The following is a 22870-nucleotide window of genomic DNA, read 5'->3' as shown; positions in this document are numbered from 1 at the left end:
TTTGTCATTTTCGTTGAGACATTACGTCGAACAGCTACAGCAAACGATTGCATGGAATAAAATCAAATAGAAATTGATTGGTGTAAAGTGTAGTAGAAAAACGTGACATCGTTGACGACTCCATCCCAACTTCAGAATCACGCAAAGTAAAGTAAAAATTTCATTACTCTCATAGAATCAGGAAAAGAAACAATTAAAAACGATAAAACGCAACAATACGCTTCAAAAAGGTTTCTGTTGTTTCTCTGTAACTCTATTTATAATATACAAACGCTCTTCAAATCCGACGCGCTTCTAGATCTCCATTAATTTCCCTCTCTTTTCCATTTCCACACAACAATTTGGTGAGTTCCAGATCTTCTTTTCTGCCTCCACGATTCTTCGTTGCTCACGAACTGCGTTAATTTTATGATATTGCTGCTTTGATTAGAGTACGTAGAGATTTGAATTAGTTCCTCTTGTTTCAAATTTTTTGCTCGACATTCCTGTTGCTTAATTTTGAGCTATTTTCTCATTTTTTCTTTGGTTTGGCGAACAATTGAAGCAATGGCTGATTTGATCTCACGATCTATGATACGATTGGTGAAATTCCAGATCACGGGAAAATTGATAGTCCGCATTGCATGTCTTTTTCAGTTGCTTGACCGGTTTTGGTGAATTTAAAGTTGATTGAAAGATTGAATCTTTTGTTCTTCTTCTCTGTTAAATGTATTGGTGGAACGATTTTCTGTTTCGGTAATTTATTTTCTGGAGATTATGTGCTGCGAGATCTTTTGATCTGCTTTCATAATTTTATGTGCTATTCGTAAAATTTTGGCCTTTTTCTATGTGGATCTGATTTCTACAGAATGTACTTTGACATGACTGTTTTGAGGTTCCGAATTCTATGCATTCAAGTTCATTCTTTTGCTTTCTGTCTTTGTTTTTTCTATAGATCTATGCTGCTGTTTGGATCCCATTCATATCTTTAAGATCTTCATATATTATGTGGGATACATGCTGATATGTTTTCTGAACGGCCTACATATACTATTAAGTTTTGTGATGCCTAATGCTAAGTTGTGACTGGGAATAAATTTGCTTGATCTCCATTCTGTGTAAAGTTTTTTGTTTGCCATGCTTACACTCAAATTTATGGAGAGATTTCAACAAAAATAGAAAATTTTATGCAAGAAAGGGTGTTGCTTTTATGTGAGCTTTATATTATTAATCTAACCACTTTCAATTTTTCGGCAATCTAATATTCTCTCTCTCTCTCTCTTTTGGGTTCTGCCATGCAATCCAATAAGAGCATGCATCTAACTACCATTGACATATTTGCTTCTCTTTCAGATAATTTACCAGAATTTCTGCGGCTGCTATGGGGACTGTTGTGGATGCTGCAAACAAGGTATTTATTTTAAAATCTGATTGATTACTATTGTTGATTTTTTTTTTCAAATTTAGATAAACAAATAAATATAGCTAATGACTTCACTCTGTAGATGCTTATTTCATGCTTAATGGAAGAATATAAAATGGGTTCCCAAAATCATGTTAATTCTCCTTGGAATTTCGAGTCACAACTGAATTACTTTTTAAGAGGAGCAGTTATGATAGACATTTGGATCTCTTATCTTGCCAGAAACTAACACTTTGTTCAGGAAGCAAACGGAAGTGCACCTATCAACAAGAAGGTCACTGTTGTGTTCGTTCTGGGTGAGTACTTTTCTTTCCAAAAAATATGTTCACTTGTTGGTTGTATAAGTTGTCTTTTCCCATTCAAGCTTGTCAAAAGATCATTAAAAATGCATTATCTATTATTCTCTCTTGAAGTCTGAATGGCTCTCGTCTATGTATGTGAAAATCTGTTTTTTCAGCGAGTAGTCTATCGATGATATTCTGATACATACATGCTTTTGCTCTTTAAACTTGAGCAGGTGGCCCAGGTAGTGGTAAGGGCACACAGTGTGCAAATATCGTCGAACATTTTGGTTATACTCACCTGAGTGCAGGTGATCTTCTCCGAGCTGAGATAAAATCTGGTTCTGAGAATGGGTAAATTACTTTTCTAGTTCAAACTCTATTTATTATTTGGATTGTCTTTTATACAGGGAGAAAGAAAAAGCCTTTTATATGAAGAAGAGTTGCTTCAACTTTCGTCATTGTTCTTTAAATTATTTTAATATTAAATGGAGTCCTATTTGCATGTTTCTTGTACAGTTTACTCACGATCTTGATCTAAGATTCTGGTTGGCTTATAACCACTTTAATGAGCTAATAATACAGTCATAGTCACTTTCTCCAAATCGTATTGCTTTTGGGTTTTTTTTCACAATTAACTGGCTCAGTGTCCAGGATTGGTTTAAAGGTGCAAGTTACTTTCTTTGTTTTCATCTTGTTACAATTTCTCTGATTACCTGTAGGACTATGATTCAAAACATGATCAAGGAGGGAAAAATTGTACCTTCAGAGGTCACAATCAAGCTTCTTAAACGAGCAATTGAGGAAAATGAAAACGACAAGTTTCTTATTGACGGTTTCCCGCGTAATGAGGAAAATCGTGCGGCATTTGAGTCTGTAGTAAGTTTATGTTTACCATATATATTCATATTGAGGTTTTATATATGCTTGTTTTCCTGGAATTAGGAATTGGCATATGCTAACATGAGATGGTTTATGATATTCCAAAAGCATGCAATACATCTTATGATCGCTAATTGGCTGTTGAATCATTGTTCAAAATTTGCATTTATATCCGCAGACTGGTATTCAGCCAGAGTTTGTACTTTTCTTCAACTGTTCAGAGGAGGAAATGCAGAAGCGCTTGTTGGGTAGAAACCAGGTTACATATTTGATCAGATACCTACTCAATATTCTTCTTCTAGTGGTGTCCATATTCATCTTCACTCTTTCTTTTCTTCCTGCATAGGGTAGGGAAGATGATAATATTGAGACAATAAGGAAGAGATTTAATGTCTACATGGAATCTAGTCTCCCAGTTATTGAATATTACAGTGCAAAAGGCAAGGTTAAGAAGGTAATTTAATCACCATTTCATTTGTACCTTTAATTGTGTATTCAGAAGAAGTCAAATACTCATAATACTTAATGTTTCCTTGGATTTAGATTGATGCTGCAAGACCTATTGGAGAAGTTTTTGAGGCGGTCAAAGCTATTTTCACCCCCCACCTAAGGTAAAGCAATATTATTCTTCTTTCAGGAATTGATGCATAAAAGTGCTTCTTGATGAGGATTGAGGCCATATAGTGTAGTGTAAAGTAGAATGCTCTGATAACAGTGCTCTAATGAATTGGGTTTTATTTTACAAAAAACTTCTAATATAACCTGCCACTTCCAGTCATGACCACAAACTGACTACACTGGTATAACAAATATGCATTGTAAATCTTAATTGTTAATAGGTTCGTAAAAATTGCAAATGTGAGAAAATTTAGTAGTGGTGTGCACAGAATTCAAATTCCAGTAATTGATAATTGACAGGATAATTTAGTTTGTACTGTTTCTGGGTTGGGAGATCAGCTGAATTTAGCTTTTACTTTCTAGTAATATGATGCACATCCTTGCAGCCATATGTAGTTATAGTTTTTCTTTAGCTTGACACAGGTTGATGCTTAAATTTGAACAGAGTCAGCAGACACTGCTCTGATAGTTTGATTGTGTCACGACCGCACTTCCTAAGGATAGAAAGCACGGTGGATCGCGACTAGTGGGGGAATTAAGAAGCGGGGAAGAAGGGGGTAGCAATCAAGGAAGTACGACATATAGATCAAAAGACGAAATTCCATTATCAAATCAAAATTTCAAATCACGAAGCAACATAGTTCGAATAGAAAAAAAAAATAGTCCAACGGATTAAAGAAAAAAACGTAGGAGTTCGTAAAACTTAGAGTAGCGGAAGCAATTGAGAGTTAGCAACTACTATGTATGAAGACACAATAGCAACCGGAACATTTATTGAATATGGTCTCGATCCAATGCTCAACATCCTCCGCCTCCCGTCCACGCTCAACCTGCACATAGGGAAAACATATGCAGGGGCTGAGTACTTGATGCACTCAGTGAACTCATGCCCAAAATACATTTATCAATAAAATTATGTCAAGCCATCATTGAGTGAAACTCGGGTTTTACTTTAAAAGGCCGATAAACACTAAAAATCATTCCTTAAGTAAAATAGTGTCCGCGCGGACAATCGTCACATAAATACCATACTACTTCCCGAAGCACATTTAATGAGAGGCATAGCATAATAATAAAAAAAATTATTAATTATTTCATGACATATATTAATTTAGTACTTAAAAAGTACGGGTGTTACAGATTGTGTAATATTATAGCTATATTTCTTGTATTTTATTGCAACTATTGATCACCCTTGCTCAAAGTTTTTATCGATTCTTCATGTGCAGGCAGTTCTGAAATGGCTTGAGGAGGTTTATGTGTTTTTAGTGAATTTTCTTCCCCTGAGGTGGAGGGGTTATTACATTTATACTTTTATGAATTGTAATGTTATAAAGTTAGTTGTCTCTATATTGTCTTACCCCAGTGTCTCAACGAGGTTATTGCCTATATATGCTCATAAATATCTAGTATACAACGACTGAATTCTCCCATGTTTTCATATTTCTTAGTACTAATAAGATTACTACATGTTCATTTATCCTGTATTTTTTGCTTCGAAATTGGAAATGCTAGCTGCATTCCTCTCTCATTCATTTAGCAGAGCAATGGAGAAAAATATGTTCAAATAAGCAACCAAATACAGTGTTAAAGAACAGAAAAGTTAATAATCACTGTGAATTGTCTGATGAAAGAATCAAGCATTTTACAGATTACCATTTACCTGAGAAATAAAACACAAATGCACAACTTGAAACTCGTCTCCATCGTAATGCACTCCAAAACAACACCAACCATCAACATCGTGTCCTATGCTAACATTCGTACGTATGATGAATTTCTCATGAGATGCTTCAAGATTTTGACATTTGGTGAGAACCGAGGAATGAGAATCCTATTCCTTCTACTCTTGTTTCCTTAGAATGCTTGCAGCCATCAGACACCAAAGAAGCATTAGGAGCCAAGCCATGTTGAAGTCCTAGTCAACAAATATGATACCATTTGCTTGTATTGTGTCAAGAATGAGGGCAAGTCTGCCCTCGATTCGTTCGTTTTTCTTTGGCTCAAATGCAACTGCATATACATCAGCTTCCTTGGATCTCTCAGCGATCAGATTTCCTATAACTCTGCATGCATTGTTGTCGGTGAGGGATGGCAGCGTGTTCCTCAGATCCTTGGAGTTTGTAGTGGCAACAGACACTACTTTACTGGTTCCTCGATGCATCACTTTTGCGTGGATAAATCGTTTTGAAAAGAACACATTCAGCAGAAATGGTCTCAAATACATATCTGTCCTCTGTTTCCATGACTTCCTGTTAGGCCTCTTAGCAGCTTCACTACGAGATCTCCGTGTCCAAGCAGCTTGAACAATGAAACCCTTCAAACATTCACAAAAGATCAGACTACATGCGATAGAAAGAATGCAGCAAGAAGATGGACTAACAAAGACAACGAACAATGCAGTATGCTGTTCAGTCGTTCGCATACGTTTCGTATGGATTAAATTCGCCTATGTAAGATGTAATTATGATTCTATGCACCCCTAGCACTTGCAGTCTATAGATCTTAACATGGAATATATGCATTTCCTATCAAAGAATGACAAAATTTATGTGAATGTCCCAACAGAAAATTTTAGTGTGTTTAAACAATCTTCTAATGGAAACCTCTACATTGTTTATAGTGTAAATACTAATACCCCAACCCTAATTTACCGAACTATGATTCTTTTTCAGCTGGAAAAAATAATCTTTTCCTCAGAAAACTGCAATTGCACTTCCAATTAAACTAGGGAAAATTCCATGTTTTACCTAATTATCTTTTCGAATCGAAAAAACATAACACTGATCTAACTTCAATAATATTCCTACTGATAGTGGATTATTCAGAGCTACAACGAAGTTATAATAAAATTTGCATAATCTACATGTTTGTAACTATTCAATATTAATGATCCTGAATAAATAAAAAGTGGATAATGGAGTAAATTGTAAAGGCAATTCAGTGAGAAATGAGAGAGAGAAAAAAACCTGTGTCGGTGTGCGAGATGAAGAGGAGAGAATTGAGGTAGGTGTGGCAAGTTTGATGTTAGGGAAAGAAGATGACCATGAGAGAGAGGCGCGGGCATCTATTTTGGAGAAGGGGAGAGAAAGAGATAAAGGCGGAATTGGTGATATGCAGGAAGCCATTTCTTCTTCTTTTCGATTTTAGAATTATGAGTGCCTGCAATTTCTAGATATTTTATTTTTAGAATTAATTAGAGAATGGGCCTGCACCATGGCCCATTTTTATTTTTTTTATATTCTAATGATTAATCATTTACTTAGAATTTTTTTTTATAAAGTGGTGCTTGATTGTCATGTTTACTAAAGACTATATTTAATCTTATTTTCTATTTGGTTACTTTTTTCTTGAAAATGTATTTTTTGTCCGTCTTTTGATGTAGACATGATTGAAAATGAATTTAACTTTGCTTCTATAAATTAGAATTTTGTAAATCGCTAACTAGTTTTGATGTCTATTTATTCTCCTTAGTTAATATAAGACTAAAGGCTATTTGTGGTCCTAAACATATGGCGATTTTACGATTTTGATCCAAAACATTATCTTTTGAATTATTGCATCCTGAACAAATGAAAACGGTCCGAATTTAGTCCATTTCAGATGGAACCGTCAAATTTCTAACGGTCAACAACAATTAAGTGAATTTTGATTGGATTAACAACTTTTAATTTGAATATGAAGTAGGAGACTCCTCAATTTTCTTTAAATACTATAACCTAACATTTGTTATTGTTTTGTTATAAAAAGACTAAAGGCCATTTGTGGTCCTAATATTCAAATTAAAAGATGTTAATCTAGTCAAAATTCACTTAATTGTCGTTGACTGTTAAAAATTTGACGACTCCATCCAAAATGGACTAAATCCGAACCGTTTTCATTTGTTCAGGATGCAATAATTCAAAAGATAATGTTTTGGATCAAAATCGTAAAATCGCCATATGTTTAGGACCACAAATGGCCTTTAGTCTTAATATAATAAGTCAAGTAATATTATGATACTTTTATTAGAAATCGCTCACTCACCCTTTAAAAATCCATTCTTATATAGATGAGATATAATCAACACATCATTTAAGAGTTTTAACAATGATATAAAATCCATAATCAGCTTGGGTCCGCTCTGATACCATATTAGAAATGAGTCACTCACCTCTTAAAAGGGGTTATAAGAGGGAGGATTATCCATCCTTATATAAGATCATCAATAAATCGATGTGTGACAAGATTTAAGAGTTTTAACAACTTTCTTCTAGTTGTATCAAGACTCTAATCTTTTAATTTACAATAAATTACTGATGAATTAGTCTTATCAAGAAAAACATGCAAACTAATTAGTCTTCAATCAAAACTCCTTAAGGTGTTGCTAATAATATCAGAGCGAATTAGAAGAGAAGAGTAAAATATAAGGAAAAGGTCAATTAAATTAAAACAGTTAGTGACTCTGTGCCCACGACGGCCCTCTGTTTAACTCTCACATCCCAAAGAAAAATCAGTCCTGTTTGAATTTGACTAAACACTTGACTTCTATTTGGTCATCTCCCATGCACAAAATCAATTTTTTTCTAAATAATTTATCACTTATCTATGACTTTAGTTTCACCTTTGAATTAATTCTTGTCTGTCACAATCTCAATCCAATTCCCTCACCATAACTATATAAAGCAATCACAATTAAGCTCCATTTCAACACCAAAAAAAACAGAGCTTTTTACTAACAAACATGGAGTCACTCCTCAAGAAATTTTCCGGCAAAGAAGAGCGGATGCCGGCGGCTTCCGTATACGACGAGAGCTCAGAGACTGAGAACTACTGTTCCATATGTCTCAACGACATACGCGGCGGAGACTGCTACCGGAAGCTGCCGGATTGCGGCCACAGCTTCCACTCGAGGTGCATTGATGTATGGCTCCGTTCGCACTCGACCTGCCCTCTTTGCAGAGCTCAGCTTCCTCAGATTATTTCACTCAGTCAGAATCAATACGAGTGGAATGATTTCATCTCTGCATTTTTGTTGCTGTTTAATGATTTTCTGCACAAAATGTGCAATCCTCTCAACGAGGAGCTCTCAACCATGCTTTGCGCTAATGTTTCTTAGATGAATTTTGTTATCTTATTAGAAACAAGAAATGTATGGATTTATTACATAGCAATGCCATCTTGTGTACACATTGTTGATGAGACTAGCACAAATCCAAACTGATGGATTATTTGGAAATGGTTGTAGAGCGGAATCCATGTTTAATAGCAGCCTCCCATATTTTGTCGACGTCGAAAATGGATTCACCACACTCGTGCACATCCCACCCTTCGACTGCGTGTAGTATTCCGGCGACGCGGGCAGCACTCATGACTCTTCTCGGCAGCCAATTCTGTCAAAAGTTAAAAACAATAATTACAAAATGTGGAAAACAGAGGACCTAAAAGATGATTGAGACTTATGCATAGTGGTTTCAGTTCTCTCGTTATACTGATGCGAGATATGTATTTGTTTGTTTCATTCGCCAACGTACTTACTTCACAGGAATGCAGGTTATGGAGGGAGGGAGGGGCGATCATGGAAGGCGTGTGGCAGTAGAAGGCGTCTCCACGCGCCTTCTTGGGAGGGAAGTGGGAGAAAGGAATGAAGAGAGTGCCCTTTGGTGCCATGAGTTGTTCATCTTTGGATAATCTATCTCCAACTATCCATACCTACAATTATTGTCTAATACTCTCAATTTCTCTTCTTTCTTCACAAAAAACATTATGAAATACTACTCACCTTCTGAGTGTAACTTTTGGAGATTACAACTTCAGCCTCAGTTGTTGAAGATAGCTTAAGCTTCTCAGATTCATACAATGTTGCAATCTGAAACAAAATCAAATTCAATTTCTTGAATTGGTTGATTTGAAGAGAGGGAGAGAGACCTGAATGGCGCGGTGGGACAAAGCGGATACAATAGCAAAAGCAAGCTTGGAGAGAGCTCCTCTGAATAGGACTTGAGTTGTTCCTTTGGGAATGTTGTTTAGGACAATGGCTACTGCTAGACTGCTTCCATCAACTATTTTAGTCTTCAGTTTAGGGTGCCTTTCTATAAATAGCTGTCCACTTCTGTTCAGTTCCTCACTCTGATAATTCATCATATCAATTAATATAACAGAATGATTAATGACAAATTAATTAGTGAAGATTGGTTGTTAAGAGGACTTGCCTGATTGAGCAATCCTAAGGTTACAACTTTGCAACCTCGTACATCAGCTTCGAGTATGGCTTCTTCGATTAAGGTATTGATAGCTTGTGTTCGCCATTTTAGGCCATACTACATGTAAAGAACAAACAGTGAATGAGGTGATGATCCTTTTCAAATGGAGACATAGAAAAGTGTGGAAAATGGTGTTGTTACTACCTGCACACTGTAACGTGGCACGGTCCACGTCTGCAGCTTGCGTTTCCCTAACAGATTTGTCTCCACGAGAAACGTGCTGCTGCCATAGATGAAGAAGCCGAGCGACGACACCGGCCACATCATCCGCCACGTGCTCCATCTCGAGTCATGAGGCCTCGAAGCAAACGACGCGAATCCCACCCGGAGATGGAAGATGGACTCGGGCGTGGTGAGGTGCGTCAGGTGGACCACGTCAGGAGACTCCGGCCGCCTCCTCTCAAGGGCGCTCGCGTGCAGGGCGTCAGACGACCTGTCAGTAGTCCCGTGGATGCAGTCATACAGCGGCATGAATAGCGAGTAGTTGGTTCGGAACTGAGTATGGTGGAGCGAGTGGTACCTAATAGGAATTCTCGTCATCATCTAATGACACATAACAAAAGTCACATAGCAAACACGATTATGATCTAGAGAATTTACTCACCAGTGAAACTAATTCATGTTGTCATCTAATGACACAGAACAAAAATCACATAGTAGACACGAATATCAAATTTACTCACAATTTAAGAATTCATGTCGTTATCTAATGATACATAACGAAAATAACATAATGGACACGAAGAATATGATCTAGATTCGTAACAGATATCGGATTTACTTACGAGGGGGTATACATGAAGTATTTAAGAGGAGGGAATATAGAAAACAGGCATTTAGGGATGAATTCAAAGTTGCAATGCCCCATGTTATTCATGAAATCAATGTAGGTTATGTATCCGAACTGCGACGACAGCGACGCCGTTCCGGTAATCACCGTTCCAAGCAGCGGAATCGCAAACAGAAGAAAATAAGCTATGTGCTCTGCAAATGGATGTATCACAGCTGCATCACAAAACTCCGTTAGTCAATTTCAATTTCAATTTCTTCCCAAAACAAACACATTAGTAGTAGTAGTAGTAATAAACCAATTTTTATGGTTACATGTGATTGGCTCAGTGACCATGGAGGAATGGTGGTGGGAATGATATCTCGAGTAGAGATAATGATGGTGCAGGGCTCTGTGGAGCCAGTAGTAGAGGTACTCAACCGGGCCGGCGTGGAGCAGCGCCGTTATAACGACGCCGTCAGCCCTCCACGCTGGCAAGGAAGAGGCGATTGGGAGAATGGAGCAGAAAATGTAGAAGAGGAGTCCATTTAGCAGAATCTGATCATCCCTGTAACAAATCATTTGAATTAAATGTTTCAATTTGTTGAGGCTAATGAAGGGGTGGAAATAGAATTAAAACAAAACCAGTTGCTTTCTCTGTCAACTTGTTCGAATTCAATTGCTCTATCGACGATTTTATTGTTGCCTATAGCATTTCGGTGACGAGAGATGGAAATCCATATCTGGTTGTGGAGAGCTCTTGAGAGGAGAAATGGGAGAATGAGGAGATAAGTGTAGTCCAGCTCATTTTTTCCTTTTGTGGCAAGGGAGTAGAGGCTGTGCAGCACCCATGGAGCCAACACTATATACTACAATAGGGAAGTTTCATTAAATATGTTACTATCACACTGAAAATTTGAAAATTGGTGAACTTGAAAGTGTAATAAGATTAAAAGTTGAAACTGAAACAAAATACAGAAAGAAGAATGTGTGGTGAGGAAGAGAACAGAATACCTTAAAGCTTCCAAGAGGCTTCCATGGCCAGTCAGTAAGGAGCCCTGGTTTTGTAGCCATTTTCTCTCTCTCTTTTTTCTATCACCATTCACCAGCACCTTATATAGGAAAAAATGCAACGCTGATATTAAATGCATATTTGAGTAGTAGGAGTATTTTTTTTTTAAAAAAAAGAGGAAATTACCAATAAACCACCAATAATGGCCAAATTTTGGTCAGTTGTACACTTTTTAATTACATAAATCACCAAGGATTGTAAACTTTGTGAGTATGCCATCCGTACCTTTTTGACGGTGGAATAATTAATGTTTATGATATGGTAATTGCAAGATTTGTAAACTTGATGATTTATAATTTCATTTTTTAGAATCAGTTAGAATTTTACCATTATTCATTATTTATTTGTTAAATTGTCCGTAGTGTAATTTGCAGGCTTGAATTGATAGTAAAGAATGAAGTATATGCATTTATTCAAAATATAATTGTACATTGTGAGAATTAAAATATAGGAGTACTTATTATTAGAGTGTATTCCCGTGCAAATAATTCACATGTCAAATGCAAATATTATAGAAATACGAATTGTTTATGGTGGAATGAGGGTATATATGTTACGTGTATGTGGCCATAGTAATGTCAAAATACCTAGTGCATAGTAACTAACATAGCTTATAGGATTAATTTAGTTTCACTTGTATGCGTATATTGTTTATCTATTTCAACTTATTGATGGATACAAATGCGTATATTAATATATTAGTCAAATTAAGTTCAATAAATCATTAATTTACAAGGTATTATTCTTTTATTTTAGTGCATGTAGAATCGAATTTGAAGGAAATTTATCACAATATTAATCAGATATCATCATACATGTTTATTGTATGTATTGGCTTCATTTTTTTTAGTACGCCTGATTTAATTTACCGAGGAATGATAAGTTATAATATATTTTATGTAAGCATCACTTTATACTTCATTTGATTGTAATATATTAAAATATGTTATTGAAACTTTTAATATCAAAAATTCATAAAAATCAAAGCTTGATTTGTTATTTTATTAATTTATTAAAAATTATATAGAAAAACGAGCAAATCGAGCTTTGATTTTTAGAAATTTTTTAAAATTAAAAATTTCAATAACATTTTTAATGTATTAGTATCAAACTAAATGTAAAAATTAGAACGAACAACACTAAACATGCGTCAAACGAGAGTGGTACTCATATAAAAAACTCACGTAATGCATTTAATATTTCATTAGTCTTAATTTACCAAAATATTTACCGATAATTTTATATTCTGAATCTCGAAGGATTGATCTGCTGTGCGCTCATTTTGAGCGCCAGCATGAACGACTCCTTTCTTCTCAGTTTTTTCCCTTTTTATTTCTGTTTTTTCAGTTTTATAAAATTAATAATACTCTTTGCTAGTTTTCTATATTTTCGGTTTTATAAAATTAATAATACTCCTTGACTAGTTCAGATTCTGCAATAAAGTAAAAAATTCATTTACTCAATTCCGTCGTCGTTTTCCATTCAAATTGAGATTCCAACATGTTTTTTCTCCAAGTTCAAATTCCAGAACACACATCTCCTAAAATTTAAAAAATCACAAAATTGGATAGAGATGTAAAATCCACACAGGGAAATCAGAAGTCAACAGAGGTGAACGCTTTTCTTACTCACTTCCACCATTGATATTGCTTCAATTCATAAATCACACACCAAAACCGATAACCATGATACGAGATTAAGAAAATATTTTAGCAAACAAGCAATGAAATATGAGAAATTACAGAGTATGAAATCTGAGAAATTTGTTATGAAAAATCCAACCGGAATATCGAAATCAGAATTGGGAAATATAATTTTCATAAATTGGAGAATCAAATAATGTGAATTAAATCTGATAGTCAATATCGGCATTCCAAGTTATGCGTCAATGTAATTGTAAGAAGCATCAATGAGAGAAAATTAGAATTGGGCAAGACGTAGGCGTTGAATTGATAGAGAGATTGTAGAGTGGAAAAATACAAATAGAAGAAAGGAGAAAATGGATGAATTTGTAAAAAAAATAATACTCCTTATTAAAATTGGGTCGCTTGCGCCCAGCAGATCAATCCTCCTGAATCTCGTACCTTTATTTACTTTATGAAAGTATCTATCGACAAAAGCATATTTGTGAAGATTTATAACATTTTATATATTCACGCGTTATTATCATTAGTGTTAAAATAATATTTTAAAAGTGATAAAGAAAAGTTAAAAGCCATTTAAAATTGGAAATTAGGATCAAGTGCATGGGTGTTAAGGACCTAAATCCTTAACGTCGATTTCCACACAAAATCAAGAAACGAGATGTCGTCGTTGTCGAGCGCCCAACGTTGGGTCGTGACTTGGACGGCAAAAAGGGGCGGTTGAGCGCGAGATCAGCCTCGTCGGCAACCTTAGGAGATGTTTCTTGTTTGATACTCAATTGAACCAAAAGAATGATAATTTCATATATTGATTGAATAAAATGATAACAAGCTCTCCTATTTATAATACTAGAATACTACTAACCTAACTTATTGAATAAGAAAACAAAGATATGGAAAAGATATGGTGAAATAAAAGATAACTAAATAATTGTGATTTCCTAAGATATGGGATCGTATCAACTCCCCCACGGTTGAAATCCACCTTGTCCTCAAGGTGGGAACCACGAAGCTACGAAGAGTTGAAAGAAGAAGCTTTGGCGATTTATCTCCTCCGGGATCAAATGTAAATATGCACGGTCGCTGTATTCGAGCCAATGCAGATCCATTTCGTACCCCACCCTTTATCTCGAACTCCCATTGTGTTGGATCAAGACAATCACCACTCTTGTCATCAAACACCGAATCAAATGTAAATTTCCTTTCATCAACAGCCAGTGAATCTTTGGAAAGTTTTCTCAACATCGCACCTTCATTTTCACCCCAAGAATTCCCAACATCATTTTTGGATGGCCCTCGAACAACATTGGATGAGTCGACGACATTCTTCCCTTCGTCAGTAGAATCGCCCCCCTCATCTTTGTCTAACGATTCATCTTCCTCCTTTTTCCTTACTCGTTTCTCACTAGGCAATCTAATGACAACGTTTGATACAGATCCCATATCCGAACTGACAGCAACACGATCCCTGGTCTTCTTTGCTGCTGTATCTAATATGGAGTCCTCGAAATCACCAAGCTCCTCTTCTTCTCCAATCTTCTCATCATATGCCCCGACAAGCACTTGCAGCGGCGTATTGTCAGTCTTGACGATCTCTTCCATGGCCTCGTCGTTTGGAACATCAAGAGTAGCGCCCCCATTGTTAGCGGCATTGTTGGGAACATCCTCAACTAGATTATTGTCATCAATATTCTCCTCAAACAATGCATTCACGCGGGCGAGAAGGGCTGCTTGCTCCATTCTATAAATCCGTAATTTCTCGTTGTAATCATCTAAGGCCGCTTGTTGGACAGGCGTGAGTGATCGAACCATGAGTTCGGGATTATTGGAGAGACCACGTTGTTGCCTCGAATCCCTAAACTGTCTGGACTTTTGAGGCAGGTTCACAGAGCCGGATCGGGTCCGGGCAGCTGCAGGCAACATCGTTGTGTGGTGACTCGGAGATTGGTCGAACTGTTGTGGCTCTCCAGACGGGTGGTAGCTACGGTGGGGTTGGTTCGGCTGTTGCCAATCCAGGGGGTCGGTAGGTTGATTGGGTGGTGGCTGGTATGATGGCAGATGGTGGCGCCGTGGCTGGCGGCTCACGTACGGGTTTCTATCAGACTGATAGGGATGTGACTTGTCCGGTTCCAAACAGGATGGCTGTTCCCCGCAGGTAGAACGACGCACGGGCAGTGGAGGACAACGGTGATTGGTTCGATGTCTGGGCGGATCCCAGCAACTAGGTGGACGCGACGGTGGCTGATCATAATCCGAGTATCCTTGCGATGCCCGGTGAGGCGGTGGTTCCCAACAAGAGGGCTGCCGCGTTGGGGGGGGGGTCATAGGGATCGAAATCCTGGAGTGATCGGTTACCGGGAGGATCCCAACAGGTAGGGTGGCGGATATGGACCGACTCCATTTGGTGAGGCGGTTGCGTATCCCGGTGGTATTTTGCACGGCGCCCAACTTCGGTGTAGCTGCGTGACATATGGTGGTGGTCGGCATATGCATATGACATGTTGATGGATTGAGGCGTGGCTGTGGTGGATGATATCGTCTGACTTCACTGCGGCACGCGGGAATCCTTTCCGTCGGGCGTTGCAGAAGTAGAGTTGTCCGGCGGACAAGCAGTTGCTGTGCGCGGAATGGTTTCCGTCGGGCAGCGGTGTAGCTTCGGTTTGAGGTGGTGGGAGGGTCAGCTCTCAATGAAAGCACCAGTTGTTAAGGGCGTAATTCCTTAACGGTGATCGGCGGCGTGTTGCTCGGCGATCATAACAAACTTCCGGCGTCCTGAGATAGGATCGGCGGTGATTCTAGTTTCGTGCTGTGCGCGGAACTCCTCCGTCGGGCAGCGGCAATACTAGGGTTGAGAATACTCCGGCGTCCAATTAGGATCGGCGGAGGGAATCCAAAATTAGGATTGGAAAACACACGTTATCTTTGGGAGAGAAAATATTTCATTAATTGATTGAATAAAATGATAACAAGCTCTCCTATTTATAATACTAGAATACTACTAACCTAACTTATTGAATAAGAAAACAAAGATATGGAAAAGATATGGTGAAATAAAAGATAACTAAATAATTGTGATTTCCTAAGATATGGGATCGTATCAATGGGCAATAATGACAAGCTTCTTTTCTTGCTTACCAAATCGGAGCGACAATTATAGTAATAACGACAAATTAGAAAATAAATCACGAATTCGGTATATTTTTAAAAATAAAATTATAAATCACTAAATCTACAAATTTCACCAATTATTTCATCTGTAGACCTCAGCGGTATACGTGAATAATGGCGGATCCAGAATACGTATCGGAGGGGGCGGAATAATATATTACTAGCTTGGTTTAGGACCGACATGACTATTTTTTTTTCGGTCGCACCGAAGGCAAAAGGAGGGGCGGACATAACAATTTTCCGTTCAGATAAAGGGAAAATAGTCACACGGAGGGCACTACAAAAAATTCACTGATTAGCAGCAGATGAAAGTCTGTTACTAATAGTGACAGAATAGTAACAGAATGTCCGTTGGAAAATATAGTAATGGAGTTTGCAGTGGATATTCATTATATTTTGGGGCAGGGGTGGAGCTAGAAATTTGTAGGAAAGGGGGCAAATTTACATAAGAAGGAATTTTAAAATCTTGAGGAGGGGCATTTAGTAGAAGATTAAAAGAAATTAATTTAAAACAGGTATATAAATACATGAGATGGAAAATATGAGGTGGGGCAATTGCCCCTCTTTTGTCCCATGTAAATCCGCCCCTGTTTTGGGGGTATAATAGCGCGCCATAATTAGTGGCGGAGTTAGCAACAGATTTGTACCCGCTACCTTTTAGCAACGGAAACATCCGCTACTACTAATTATTCCTTTATTAAAAAATTCAAAATTGGAGAAATTAATGCCTTAGCAACGGATTCTTTGTCGTTACTAAATAGCAGCTGAGAATGGCCGTTGCAAAACCCGCGTAGGACCGAATCGCTGCTAAACTGTGACTAGGACTTAATTAGGTTTTAAATTTATTCAAATTTCACCACGCCTCACGTTTACACACTTAATTAAACACAACCCCTACCACTCCTCTCCACGCCTCACGTTTACACTTAATTAAACACAACCCCAACCACCCCTCTCCACGTCTCACGCCGCCGATCTGCAACCAACCACCGCCGTTGCTGCTCTGCAGTCCACCGACACCGCCGCTGCTCTCCTCCAAACGCCGCTGTTGTTATTTATTTGTTGAGATGTTGGTTTGTTGTAAATAGGTTGTCGTTACTGGGTAAGCACTAAGCAATAAAAAAATTTATTCGTAAAATAAATTTATAATTAGCAACGGAATAGCAACATAATAGCAATATATAAAAGAAAAATAAAAAATTCCAGTAGCAGAATATATCCGCTGCTATTCTACTAGTAATAAACTTTTGCTACTAATCCACTAGTATTAGCAACGGATATATTTGTTGCTAAATTTGATTCATTTACGTTTCCAATCTGATTTCAGATTTAGTAGCGTATACAGTCTGTTGGAAATCCGTTGCTAATTATTAGTAGCGGATTATGTTCGTTACAGACAATTTGGCAGCGAGGTATTTAACAATGGAGACTGTCCGATACTAATCCGATGTTAATCGTATTTAGCAACAGAATGAAGTCATTTAGCAACAGACAAACACGAAATTTTTGTAGTGGGGGGTGGTCGCCCCCTCCCACCCCCAAGATCCGCCACTGTGCGTGAATTAATGTTTATGTACATTTAAGTGTAAGTGTGTACTTATGACATCCCGATATAGACGTCGTTTTGTCCACAATATAAGTCGATTGCCACATTTATGTGTATTTGTTACGGACGTTCTCCGTAACGAGGCCGGATGGCTAACTTCTCGGAGAGATAAGGTGATCGAACCTTCGACGTGCTCGAAGGAAAGCTCACGAATTGCTGATTTTCGGACGTTCTCCGATGAACAACAATTTGGAAACGAAATATGATATTCTTGTTACTCAGGACAAGTTTGTGGAAAATAATATATATTCATTGAATTCTTAAAGTAATAACAATACTCCTATTTATAATGCTACTAACTTAATGAACAAGAAACAAATATCTAAACAAATATGGAAAAGATATGGTAAATCAAATATGCAACTAAATAATTGGGATATGGATATGATCGTATCAACTCCCCCACGGTTGAAATACACCTTGTCCTCAAGGTGGGAACCACGAACCACTTATGAGAGTTGAAAGCCAAAGCTTTGGCGAGGCGTCTCCTCCTGGATCAAACACATATCGAACAACTGAATATCTCCATTTATCACCTTTGTCAAAAATCAACAAAGGAGACCCGATTTTTTTGGAAAAACTCCTTGCCAAATCGAAAAGGTTGTTCACGCCTCCAAGAATGTTCGAATCCAACATGTCATTGCGCGGAGGGATCAACCTTGCATCGGTATCGGGCGATGTTGATCGATGATTCATACTTGTAACATCACTAATACTCAAATCCACATAGACACCAACAGTTATGCACAAACCGGCGTAAGCATTATCTCCTTTCTTGCCCCAACAATTCTCAACAATAGATTTGGATTGCACTTGAACAACAGGGAATGAGGAGATGACCTTCAGCACTTCCTCTATGGAATCGTCCTCCTCTACATATGCCTCTTCCTCATTCTTTTTACTTGAATCATGAAGACCATCATCGTCATCAATTTTATCCACCTCTATAGCTCGTACTTCATCATCTACTAATTTCTTTTCATTGAGCCGCAAGTCAACTTGATTCAACACTTTTGCATCACTCTCCAAGTATTTCTCTTCACAAGAAACAAGCTTCGTAGCGGAGTGGAGGCTCGGGGAACGCAGGCAGGAGGGCGGGCGTTGGAGCAGGGGCTGCTTCACAGTAGTGGGCAATTCGAGGTAGGCCGCAGCTTGACGGAGGTGAGTCGTAGGATGGCCGCAGGATGACGATCGTTGCTGATCCATGTGCAGCGGCGGGGGCGGTGCAGCGCGGTGGCGACTTGGCCGTGGTTGTTGGTCGAGCACGTGCTGCAGCGGTGGCTTCTGGTCGAGAACGAGCTGTGGATGTGCGGGGGTACGAGGGCTTGGGAATGTGGGGTGCAGGTGCCGGTTCCAGGTTTGGGGCTGCTCTCGCTGCTGTCCAGTATACGAGCTAGGTGGGAATCGCGACGGCACGTCTGAATCAGCGTGAAGAAAGCCCCGGGGGCCGAAAGAGGGGCGCGTCGTGTATTTTGACGCGGGAGTGTCAGATGCTCCACGATGCGTCGGGCCATAGAACAGTTCTGGTTCTGGTACAGGCTGTGGCGGTGGTTCTGACAGCGGAGGAGCGCGAATCTCTTCCACACGTCCACCGGATGTGCGGGAGGGCGGATCCCAGCAAGTCCGGCGACGCCTCGATCCGGAATAGAAGTCCACATAGTGTTGTTGTTCGGACTCGTCCATCCCCAGGTACCGGTCCTGCGGCCTGTCCCAGCACGTGCGGTGCCGAGGCTCGGGGCGATCGCGGTACGACGCCCGATGAACGTTCTGCTGCGGAAAACGGCCGTCGCGCCAATGTAATGCGCGGGCAGCGCCTCGTCGACGATGGATATCCCCACCACGGTCTCGTTGTCCGTGGATGAAAGGCCGGTGGACATCGTCTTCTGCCGCCCAAGCGTCGCGCGGGGAGTGATACCCTTCGTCATCAAGTTCGTCCGAGAAATAGGGGGGATCAGGTTCGGGCGCTTCCAACTTCTCCAGCCTGAGTTCCATTCTGTCAAATCGCGCCAAGATCTTCTCCAACCCGGTGGAGAAAATCGCGGTTGTTCCTGCCACATCGTGCGGCGCCTCGGAGGCCGCCTGGAAATCGCGCCGCGGATATCGCGACTGATCGTCGCCGCGTGAAGCGCTTGTGGACGCGCGGCGCGAAGAGTCTCTGATTGTGACTTGCGCATTGCCTCCGGTGAGGAACCCCGTCGGCGGTATACGTTCATCCGATCCAGCGCTGGACGTCCTCATGTTAGGAGGCCCTCGAGGAGATTGCCATTGAGCTACTTCTATTAAGGATATTGGTGGTGAATAGGTTATTGATGAAGAAGGTGGAGGATTAGGCGTGGCTGTGATGGTGGTGCTGCGACTGTTTTTTTTTTTTTTTTTTTTTTTGATATGGAGGATGAGTACGGGATGAACGAAGACGGAGGATGAGCACGAGATGAAAGCACCAGTTGTTACGGACGTTCTCCGTAACGAGGCCGGATGGCTAACTTCTCGGAGAGATAAGGTGATCGAACCTTCGACGTGCTCGAAGGAAAGCTCACGAATTGCTGATTTTCGGACGTTCTCCGATGAACAACAATTTGGAAACGAAATATGATATTCTTGTTACTCAGGACAAGTTTGTGGAAAATAATATATATTCATTGAATTCTTAAAGTAATAACAATACTCCTATTTATAATGCTACTAACTTAATGAACAAGAAACAAATATCTAAACAAATATGGAAAAGATATGGTAAATCAAATATGCAACTAAATAATTGGGATATGGATATGATCGTATCAGTATTTCATTGGAGAGGTAACATATATGATAATTGCGAAATTTGTAAAATTGATAATTTAAAATTTCTAAAAAGCAAGCGAAATGGTGTGAATATGCAATGCTCATGGCAAAATTGGTGTCTAGTGCATAAGCATAAATAAGAAACGGAAAAATTAGGGTGGACAAGATTTTTTGTGGCTGTGGACAAATTTTTGTGGCCGTAGACAAAAAATTTGTGGCTTTTGGAGTTGGCCAAACTATTGTGGACACTCTTAGTGCATATATGACAAAAGGTAGGAGCAGCTCCTCCTTGTAGAAGTGGAAAAAGACATGAATGTACCGAAACAAGAGCCGCATATTATAGGAGATCTTAGGGCACCCACAACACAGCCCAAAACAGGCTCGATCTCATCCCGGCGGGACGAGTCAACGGCCAGCCGGCATTGCAGGTGTCCTGTCTCGCCGGTTGGCTCACGAGGGAGGGGAGGCTGGTGGGCGTCATATTTTTTTTATTTTTAAAAATTCAAAAAATACGAAAATAATTTTAAAAAAATAGGCCAGATGTTGAACACAGTTTATTCTTACTTAACACAATTTTTCTTAATCTCCATGCCAGAAAAAAATGTCTTCACTACTATGGAACAGAGGGAATAACAAACTTATATAGATAGATTTTTAAATAAATTTATATAACATTATATGCTCGTAAGAATTCTTTGTTTACTTCTCTTTGTTAGTAAGTGGTTTGTCAGTGCATTTGGCCTTTGGTTACTTTCTAGTTTTGTTAGGTTTTAGTAGTGTTGAACTATACTTCACCACTTCCAAGTGGTTTGAGATTTTTTGACTAATCGGAAAAAAAAAACGATGTATAAACTACGAGTATCATACAAGATTAGTGTCTCATGGATATGAGTCTTACTTTTATATACATTTTCATTTTAAACTAGTATGAGTTATAAAAATAAGACTTATATCCACTAACATCTTCAAATTATTTTTCTTCGCATTTCTTAAGTACATGCCAACAAAAAAAAAGGTAAGATCGCTGTTATGAAACGATATATACAGTAGTACATAAGTACATTTAGATCGATCTAGGTTGTTAAGAATATTTTCATACCTAAATAATTGGTGGGTTTTAATTACTACACATGATTATTAATAGTACATCGTATTTAACATGTACATGTGATGAATCATTAATTTTGATTCACTTAACATTTATAATTTTAGTTAATTTAGATTATCTTCAGAAATATGTTATTTAGTACTCAAGAAATCTTTCATTATTTATGTTCAAAGATATGTATAGAATTCTATTAGTTTCTTACATATAAAGGATGTACGATACGATCCAAAAAACTTCGTCCTACACATAGTATTTTAAGTAAGTACTATTATTTACTTTTCTTAGTAAAGTGGTTAAAATAAGGAAGACAAGAAATTAAATGTATATCAACAACAGCAACGGGGATCCCATAAAAAAAACATAAGTAAAAAAATGGCATAAAAGAGAATAAATTAAAATATAATACTACTATTAATTCGGACTATGTTAAGCTTAAGCAATCGGTTCTCCAGGTAGAGCACAGAAACAAGAAATCCGTTGATTAATCTAGCGCCCAAGTGCTTGTGTCGGTGGTGATCTTCGGAAGAAGAGCTGAACGCGAGATTCGATCTCGTCGGCAGTGATAAATAATTAGAGTTTCGTAATACTCAAGCCAATGGGCTAAACATATGATTTCATTGATTAATTATATAATATGATAACACTCTATCCTATTTATAATACTAAAATACTAGCTTATGGAACAAGAAAACAGTAGGTATGGTGAATCCCTAATATATCTAAACTAAATGAAGGCTCGTATCAACTCCTGTAGGAAACACGTGTGAAATGCCAAAAGGCTAGGCCTTTGGCCTTTCTCCTCCAAATGCATTATGAGGTGTCTTAAAACCAAGACTCTTCATGTAGGCTTTCATATCCTATAAATAGGTAGGATTTGGAAGAAGAGAACACACAATCAACAAACATTCTCTCTTCATCACTCAAGCATTCTAGTGGGCATTCTAGGAGCATTGTCTAGCTCGGTTCTCGCCTCCAATTCAAGTTCGCCGGAGCCTACGAGTTTGAGGTGCTTCAACTCGATAGGAGGAAAGTCGTTTCATCTTTGGGGACATTACGCCAATCCGTGAGCACTAGCCGGGGCGTATTTCGTCTTGCGGAGAGAGGGATACCTCGACTCGACTTGAAGAATATTATAGTTTGCATCTCTTTACTTTCGTTGTAATTTATTTGTTACATTTACCTTACAGCTTTGTGTTCTTTGTAATAGCAAGGGTTGCCAGTGTAAAGGCTACAATATTTCCAACAATCGCAAGACGAAATATTGTACTCTTGCTGAAATCATGCCGACCGAAGTT

At 38.6% G+C, this 22870-nt stretch overlaps 3 protein-coding genes across 4 annotated transcripts; 1 reads left to right on the top strand and 2 right to left on the bottom strand.

Annotated features, from left to right (window-relative positions):
- Positions 1-145: 145 nt before the first annotated feature.
- On the top strand, positions 146-4663 carry LOC121774063 (UMP-CMP kinase 3-like). Of its 2 annotated transcripts, none has more exons than XM_042170980.1 (9): positions 146-431; positions 1333-1390; positions 1644-1698; positions 1920-2037; positions 2406-2562; positions 2744-2824; positions 2912-3019; positions 3109-3176; positions 4413-4663. In XM_042170980.1, the coding sequence occupies exons 2-9, from the start codon at positions 1361-1363 to the stop codon at positions 4420-4422; spliced, it is 627 nt and encodes a 208-aa protein (XP_042026914.1). In that variant the 5' UTR covers positions 146-431; positions 1333-1360; the 3' UTR covers positions 4423-4663. The 2 variants fall into 2 exon arrangements, with proteins under 2 accessions (XP_042026914.1, XP_042026913.1); XM_042170979.1 differs by having other exon boundaries at positions 147-344.
- A 107-nt stretch (positions 4664-4770) lies between these two features.
- Positions 4771-6334, bottom strand: LOC121774064 (50S ribosomal protein L18-like). The gene is made up of 2 exons (XM_042170981.1): positions 6153-6334; positions 4771-5500 (listed from the first exon to the last, which is right to left on the bottom strand). Exons 1-2 carry the CDS (start codon positions 6309-6311, stop codon positions 5102-5104), a joined length of 558 nt encoding a protein of 185 aa, XP_042026915.1. The 5' UTR covers positions 6312-6334; the 3' UTR covers positions 4771-5101.
- A 1943-nt stretch (positions 6335-8277) lies between these two features.
- Positions 8278-11323, bottom strand: LOC121774062 (very-long-chain aldehyde decarbonylase CER1-like). Its single transcript, XM_042170978.1, has 10 exons — positions 11209-11323; positions 10840-11063; positions 10530-10762; positions 10211-10430; positions 9570-9945; positions 9375-9482; positions 9091-9291; positions 8945-9031; positions 8701-8874; positions 8278-8555 (listed from the first exon to the last, which is right to left on the bottom strand). The coding sequence occupies exons 1-10, from the start codon at positions 11266-11268 to the stop codon at positions 8391-8393; spliced, it is 1848 nt and encodes a 615-aa protein (XP_042026912.1). The 5' UTR covers positions 11269-11323; the 3' UTR covers positions 8278-8390.
- Positions 11324-22870: the final 11547 nt, after the last annotated feature.

Source organism: Salvia splendens, chromosome 17, assembly GCF_004379255.2.
Source record: "Salvia splendens isolate huo1 chromosome 17, SspV2, whole genome shotgun sequence".
Lineage (NCBI taxonomy): Eukaryota > Viridiplantae > Streptophyta > Magnoliopsida > Lamiales > Lamiaceae > Salvia > Salvia splendens.
This window is presented reverse-complemented; position numbering and strand designations above follow the sequence as displayed.

Bases quoted from the DNA above. Each gene is read 5' to 3' on its own strand.
- LOC121774063 (XM_042170980.1), top strand. From the start codon at position 1,361: ATGGGGACTGTTGTGGATGCTGCAAACAAG. The intron at 1,699-1,919 runs GTGAGTACTTTT...AAACTTGAGCAG, and splicing joins CACTGTTGTGTTCGTTCTGG to GTGGCCCAGGTAGTGGTAAG. The intron at 2,038-2,405 runs GTAAATTACTTT...GATTACCTGTAG, and splicing joins AAATCTGGTTCTGAGAATGG to GACTATGATTCAAAACATGA.
- LOC121774064 (XM_042170981.1), bottom strand. From the start codon at position 6,311: ATGGCTTCCTGCATATCACCAATTCCGCCTTTATCTCTTTCTCTCCCC. The intron at 5,501-6,152 runs GTTTTTTTCTCT...GAATGTTTGAAG, and splicing joins CATCTCGCACACCGACACAG to GGTTTCATTGTTCAAGCTGC.
- LOC121774062 (XM_042170978.1), bottom strand. From the start codon at position 11,268: ATGGCTACAAAACCAGGGCTCCTTACTGACTGGCCATGGAAGCCTCTT. The intron at 9,946-10,210 runs GTAAGTAAATCC...AATTCCTATTAG, and splicing joins TACTTCATGTATACCCCCTC to GTACCACTCGCTCCACCATA. The intron at 9,032-9,090 runs GTCTCTCTCCCT...ATTTTGTTTCAG, and splicing joins TGTCCCACCGCGCCATTCAG to ATTGCAACATTGTATGAATC.